The sequence below is a fragment of the Lipotes vexillifer genome, unplaced genomic scaffold (assembly GCF_000442215.2).
Source record: "Lipotes vexillifer unplaced genomic scaffold, Lipotes_vexillifer_v1.1 scaffold469, whole genome shotgun sequence".
Lineage (NCBI taxonomy): Eukaryota > Metazoa > Chordata > Mammalia > Artiodactyla > Lipotidae > Lipotes > Lipotes vexillifer.
The window spans coordinates 3,539,692-3,546,442 of NW_006788006.1; the positions used below are offsets into that span (position 1 = coordinate 3,539,692).

The 6,751-nt window shown below is 53.0% G+C and overlaps 1 protein-coding gene across 1 annotated transcript in view; it reads left to right on the forward strand.

Annotated features, from left to right (window-relative positions):
- The first annotated feature begins 490 nt into the window (after positions 1 to 490).
- The window catches only part of UPF1 (UPF1 RNA helicase and ATPase), a 35,662-nt gene continuing 29,401 nt past the window's right edge, over positions 491 to 6,751 (forward strand). Inside the window, exon 1 of the mRNA XM_007461110.1 lies at positions 491 to 712. Coding sequence (XP_007461172.1) covers positions 491 to 712 — 222 coding nt within the window. The remainder of the gene's footprint in view (positions 713 to 6,751) is intronic.

Sequence of the window (6,751 nt, forward strand, 5' to 3'; positions counted from 1 at the left end):
CAGCGGTTGGGGCCGGACCACGTACTGGAGCGTCTGCTGAGACGGCGGTTGGAAGCCCCGCCCCCCACGCGTGCACGCTGCGCGTCCCGTCGGCCCGCTAGGCTCCGGGAGTCCGGGCGCGGTTGGAGGCGTCCTCAAGCAGTGCGCGCGCCTGCGCCGGTGTCGGGCTCGCGCACGCGCACCTGCGCCGGCGTCGGGCTCGCGCACGCGCACGGCGACGACGGCAGCGGTGGCGGCGGTTCCTGCCGAGGGCTGCGAGGGCGGGCGGCTCCGAAGGAAGCGGCGAAGCTGAGAGGCTCGGCGGCAGCGGCGGCGGTTTGGCGCGCGTGACTCTCGACCCTGCTCGCTCGGCGGCGGGCGTTTTGATCCGTTTCACGGGCGCGGGCGCAGCGGCGGCGGCGGCAGCCCGAGGCCTGCGGCCTAGGCCTCAGCGCGGCGGCGGGCTCGATTGCGGTGTGGAGCCGGCCTGAGAGCTCTACGCGGCGGCACCATGAGCGTGGAGGCGTACGGGCCCAGCTCGCAGACGCTCACGTTCCTGGACACCGAGGAGGCCGAGCTGCTCGGCGCCGACACCCAGGGCTCCGAGTTCGAGTTTACCGACTTCACTCTCCCCAGCCAGACGCAGACGCCCCCCGGCGGCCCCGGAGGTGGCGGCGCTGGGGCCCCGGTCTGCGCGGGCCCGGGCGCGGCGGCCGGACAGCTCGACGCGCAGGTGAGCGGCACATGGCGACGCCGGAAGCCGGGGCTGGGCCTCGGCGGTCGGGGACCTGCCCCGGTTTCCCCTCCAGCCGGGCCCGGGCTGATCTGCTCGGGTCCCACAGTCCGGCCGGGTCCGGAGTAACCTGGCCGGGCATCTCCCGCTCAGGACGTGCCCGAAGTAACCTGCCCCAGTTTCCGCTCTCCAGCCGGACCCGGGTAGATCTCCTTCAAGTTCCGCTCTGGTTGTTTCCCAGTGATCTCAGGACCTAGCTCAGGCCGGGTCTTAGGTGATCTGTCCTAAGTCCTCTTCCGGGCCTGTCCGAGGTGAGCGGCCCTAGGTCCGTCTCTGGCTAGGTTGGGGGCGACTTGTCCCCGAGTTCTCCAGCTGGGTCAGTGCCCTGCTCAAACCAGCTCCGGGGTGATCTGCTCCGGTTCCCCCTCTGGCTGATGCGACCGCCCTGCCCCACTCCCTTACCTGTGGTCGCAACCATCGGGGCACCCCCGCCCCCATTCATGCCCACTGTGCGGCGGGTTCAAATTTCACCGGGCCCTGGGATGCTGGCGAGAGGAGGAGGGTCGAGGCTTCCCAAGCAGAAACGGAATTTTTGCATCCAATCGAGAACCCCACACTCGCTGGCTTTTAAGATTATTCATGAAGCAGTTTGCGTTTTGTTTTTCCTTCTTGCGTTGCCTGTTGCTGAAATCGACCTGTTACGTAACTCCACAGCCCTGCCTTGGAAAAGTTGGTTTTGAGTTTGTTCCTCCAATGGGGCAGTGGTAGTGGGTTTCATATAAATGGTTCTGCCACGTCAGAAAGTTTTGTTCTTAATGATGTGAACATTTAGCGAAGGCTGCTCAGTTGTTTTAAATTTGGGTTTGTGTTATGAGAGTGTGTTGGGCATACACTTCCTGGACCTGGGTCCCTGCCCCTGGGTGGGAGAAGGGGCTGGCAGTGGTCTTGGGCTGGGCTCCCCAGGAATGTAGCCATCTTCCTGTGGATCTCAGATTCCATTTCTGTGCCTGGCACCTCCCTCAGGTTTATTTTCCTGAATTCTCAGCCAGGGAGGAGCTATAGGGTTCACCTTGTCATAGGTGTCCCTTAGCAAGAGGACCCACCGCCAGGGTGCGGGGAGCTAACCCATCCTCAGCCAGAGTGAGCTCAAACCCTGTCCTGGAGGAGGGGGCTTACATTCTAGTTGGATGAGTCATTCCCGTGGGTAGACCACCCACTTGGACTTTCTTTTAGCCCCTAATAGAAGCAGAAAACATTTGACTCATGCTAACCCCAGATTCCTTAAAAATAGAAGCTTGATGGGTGGGGCATCAGGGAGAACAGGTGTGCACCATATGTATGTTTTTTCGGTTTTGTTTACATATGGTGGGGGAAGGTAGGAGAGAGGGGAGACTTTGCATGGAGAAATGAATGAGCCGCTGGAGGCTCATGATAACGCCGGTAGTTTCATACTCTGTAGACCTGTTTCCACAGCTGTAAAATGGGGATAACAGCTATATTTTTGTTACTTTTAAACATACGTGAAATCTGGACTCATGTATGAATGGATAAACCAGATAGTGCTGTCTGTAATTTGTGTCCAGCGTGTCTGGAAGGCTGAGGATAAAGATCTCTTGGTTGAGCAGTGTGCCACGACCCGTGGCAGCTCAGGGTTGTGAGAGGTAATCGTTTTATTGGAAATCCTGTTTAAACTGTAGCCTATAAAACAGCAAGCCTGGAGCAGCTCTGAGTTCTGGTTGGGTTCTTCTTTTTTCTTTTAATTAATAAATAAATATATTTACTTATTTATTTTTGGCTGCATTGGGTCTTCGTTGCTGTGTGCGGGCTTTCTCTAGTTGTGGTGAGTGGGGGCTACTCATTGCGGTGGCTTCTCTTGTATCGGAGCACAGGCTCTAGGCACGTGGGCTCAGTAGTTGTGGCTTACGGGCTCTAGAGCGCAGGCTCAGTAGTTGTGGAGCACGGGCTTAGTTGCTCCGCGGCATGTGGGATCTTCCCAGACCAGGGCTCGAACCCATGTCCCCTGCATTGGCAGGCGGATTCTTAACCACTGCGCCACCGGGGAAGTCCCTGGGCTTCTATTCTGAGTGCCTTTTGATTTTATCTTATTGGATGAGTGGCTGTGGATTGTCAAGTGCTGGACAACCACTTTTGTTTCACAGCTTTACCGAGGTAGAATTCACATACCATACACTTCCCCCATTCAAAGTGTGCAATTCAGTGACTTCAGTACATTCAGAGTTGTGCAGCCACCACCACAGTCGATTTTAGGACATTTTCATCACCATAAAAAGAAGCCCTGCACCCCTTTGCCTGTCAGTCCTCCCTTCTCTAACCCCAGGCAGCAACTAATCTTTCTATCTCTGGATTTACGTACTCTGGACATTTCATATAAATAGACATATAGTATGTGGTCTTTTGTTCTTTTACTGAGCATGTTTTCAAGGTTCATCTATGTTGTGGCATGTATCTGCTCCATTCCTTATTGTGACGGAATGATATTCCACAGCACAGACAGACCACATTTTGTTTATCCACTTACCTGTCGTTGGACATTTGAGTTGTTTTTGTTTTTAGCCGTTATGGAAAATGCTGCTGTGAACGTCTGTGTAGAGGTTTCTGTGTGGACGTAAGCCTTCAGTGAAATTGGTGGGTGGTATGGTAACAACTGCCTGTTGCTTTTTCGGGTGCTGCCAGACTGTTTTCCGGTGTGTAGCCACTTTTGATATCAGTCTTGACTGCCAGTTTTGCACAGTTGGTTTTATCTGAAAGTTTGTTGAGGTAACACATGCGTGTCTTGGCCAGGGTGGGAGAATGGCAGGCAGAGGTGACTCCTGCTGAGCTCTGAGTTGGTTCCAATAACACTTGTTTTCTTGTTTATGATTTGAAACTGATATTTATCAAAGCTCTGACAAATGTCCTTAAGATAAAGGGACAGTTTTCTTTGGGGTATTTGACCCTTTCCTGGCCCCTTCCCCTGCCCCTCAAAGGGCAGGGAAAGGTAATTTTGGAAGTCCTTTGCATGATAGCTGGTATTACAGACCTTCTGGTCTGCCTAGTTGGAATATTTCCCCTTGACTGTTGCTACTCTCGTGTTTCTTCCAAACATTGGAATTATGGTGAAAATCTTAAGAGTTGGGAACACTGCCAAACAAAAAAAGAGGAAATGAACCATTGATACAGCCAGCAACATGGATGCCTCTTAAAATAATTACAGTGAGTGAAAGATGCACTTAAAAAAGAGTATATACTCTTGGATTCTGTTCATATAAAACTCTAGAAAGTGCTAGGTAACCTACAGTGACAGAAGGCAGATCCAGTGGTTGTGGGCAGGGGTGGAAAGGAGAGAGGGATGGCAAAGGCACGAGGAGACTGAGGGTGATGGATGTGTTTGTTACCTTTATTGATGGATTCACCGGTGTTTATGTACATTGATGTGTGTCAATTTATAAAATTAAAAAGAGCTGCTACCTACTCTTCAAAACCTGCTGCCTTCAGAAGTCAGGGAAGGCTGTTCCAGCATATCCTTGATTGTCCAGGTAAACAGATCATCTTCTGCTTCCTGGCCCTCAGCTTATGACGAGGTGTGAGTTCCATATAGTTCCGGGATTCCTAAAAGTGGTGATTTTAAAATTTGAGTCGGCCTTTTTTTGTTCCGTGAACACTCAGTACAGCTGTGACATAAGTACACCTTGAGAAAATTGGAGATGAGATGCTCCTAACCTCACAGGAGCTCTGGCATGTGTTCTACCTGTACTTTCCTCTTACTGGATTTCTGGCGTTTGGTTCCAAACCCCCGAAAGGGAGGGCTTACGTGTCAGTTACTGCTTAATAAGCGAAATAACTCCTAACTCTATTTACCCAATTAATTTTGTTACCCAGATTCAGCATGATTGGGGGGAAAAGTCAACACTAATACAATACCAATATTAACAGCAGAACAAAGTTCTCTATCAATCTAGCTCCCACAACCGAAAAAGAGAGGCATCTTTCTAATAGCTTTACTGGGCTTCCCTGGTGGTGCAGTGGTTAAGAATCCACCTGCCAATGCAGGGGACACGGGTTTGAGCCCTGGTCCAGGATGATCCCACATGCCGCAGAGCAACTAAGCCCGTGTGCCACAACTACTGAGCCTGCACTCCAGAGCCCGCGAGCCGCAACTACTGAGCCCGCGTGCCTAGAGCCCGTACTCTGCAACAAGAGAAGCCACTGCAGTGAGAAGCCCGTGCACCGCAATGAAGAGTAGCCCCCGGTCGCTGCAAGTAGAGAAAGCCCGTGTGGAGCAATGAAGACCCAGTGCAGCCAAAAAAAAAAGTAATAATAAAATAAATAAATGATAGCTTTACTGAGGTATGGTCATATACCAGAGTCCTCTTGTTTGTTTTTTTATAATTTTTACAATTTCTCACACCTTGATCTGGGTCATAGATATAAGCAGGTAAGACATCCTTTTTTTTTTTTGGCTTTGCCAAGCAGCTTGCGGGATCTTAGTTCCCCGACCAGGGACTGAACCCGGGCCCATGGCATTGGAAGCATGGAGTCCTGACCACTAGACCGCCAGACAGTTCCTGAGGCCTCTTGTTTTTAAGTGTTCACTTCAGTGTTTTGTGTTTTTTTTGTTCTTTTTTAGTAAATTTACTGGGCTGTGTAGCCATCCCAACAGTCACTCACTGTCCTGAGTTCTCTTTCATGCCACCTTTCCTTTCCTCTTCTATTTTTGCTCCTTCTAATCTTGGTAGTTTCTTGTTAAAGCTCTAAGGTAGGGAGATCAGGTGACCCCGTGCTTCCCACTCCACGTCACGCACTGGGGAGATGTGGTGCCTCGTGTGCTAGGTAGGTTCTGTGCTGGGGTTCAGAGGTAGGAGCTGAGGCTGGCCGCACTGCTCCCGTGGTGAGCCTGGGAGCCCTCATGTGTCTGTTCACGTTTTGTTTTGTTCCCTCTGCACAGACTCTCAGGCTGACCTCCTCAGCCTGGTTCTCAACTCCCGTCCTCTCAGTACTTCTGTTTCACTGTCTTGCTGTGCTTGGGGAGGGCTGACTCCCACTGGGAGTCAGAGTGAGTCCTTTGCCAACTGCAGCTGCTTTGTTAGAAATGGCAGGTGCTGCCCAGTCTGCAGTTGACCCTGGGGACAGTGAGGGCCCAGAGGAGGGAAAGGGAAAAAAGCCTTTGTGAGTGGTGGTCCTTGAGTTGTTCAGGAAGTGCACCCTGAACAACTTGGGTACAGGGCTTGGCATGGAGGGAAAAGGGCGATTGTCCACGACGAGGGGCTCGGGCTGGATCCTGGAGCCTTGTGTTGCTGCTGAGGGGTGCCGTGACCTCCCTTGAGAGGAAGGGCCCTTAGGTGGCAGGGAGACCTGGCAGAGTTTGGCTGAGGCTAGAAGGGGAGCTCAGGCAGAGAGCGCTGGGGTCAGATGTGTGCCCTAAGGTGCGCACACGTGTGAACTACCACGGTACCAGGTGGCCACAGTGGCCACTCCTCCTCGGGCACGTGCTCGTCACTGCGCTGAGCACCCCGTTGTCCCCGAGTCCTCATAACTCCTCTAGAGCAGGCGTGAGTTCTTGTCTGATGGTTTTCATCAGGGCCCGGGATCCCCCTGGGCTGGGGCAGGGCTCCCCTTGGATGGAAGGTGTGAGTAGGGGGTCAGCAGACCTTTGGAGGTGCTGCCCTGAGAGCTGGGTGAGAGGCTTTGCAGGAGGAAGAGGCCCCACCAGAGCGCTCTGCACAGGGGCTGGAGGGGCAGATTGTGGGCAGTGGCTCTCAACTGAGGGGCAGTTGTGGTGGTTAGCGTGATAGGGGTGGTCTTTCGGTGGTATAGGACAGTCCAGCTCACAGAGAAGGGCCAAGATGACAATTGTGTTCAGTGGGACCCAGAGCAGAATGTGGCCTGGGAGGTGCAGAGGGGGCAGTGAGTCGGGCCGGGTCTTCAGTGCTCCCTTTTCCAAGTCTTATGGGGCCCCAGTCTTGGGGGGCTTTGAACTCTTCTTGCCGGAAGAGCTTTCCTTGAGGGCAAAATCCTACTTCCTCTGATAAACAACAGGAA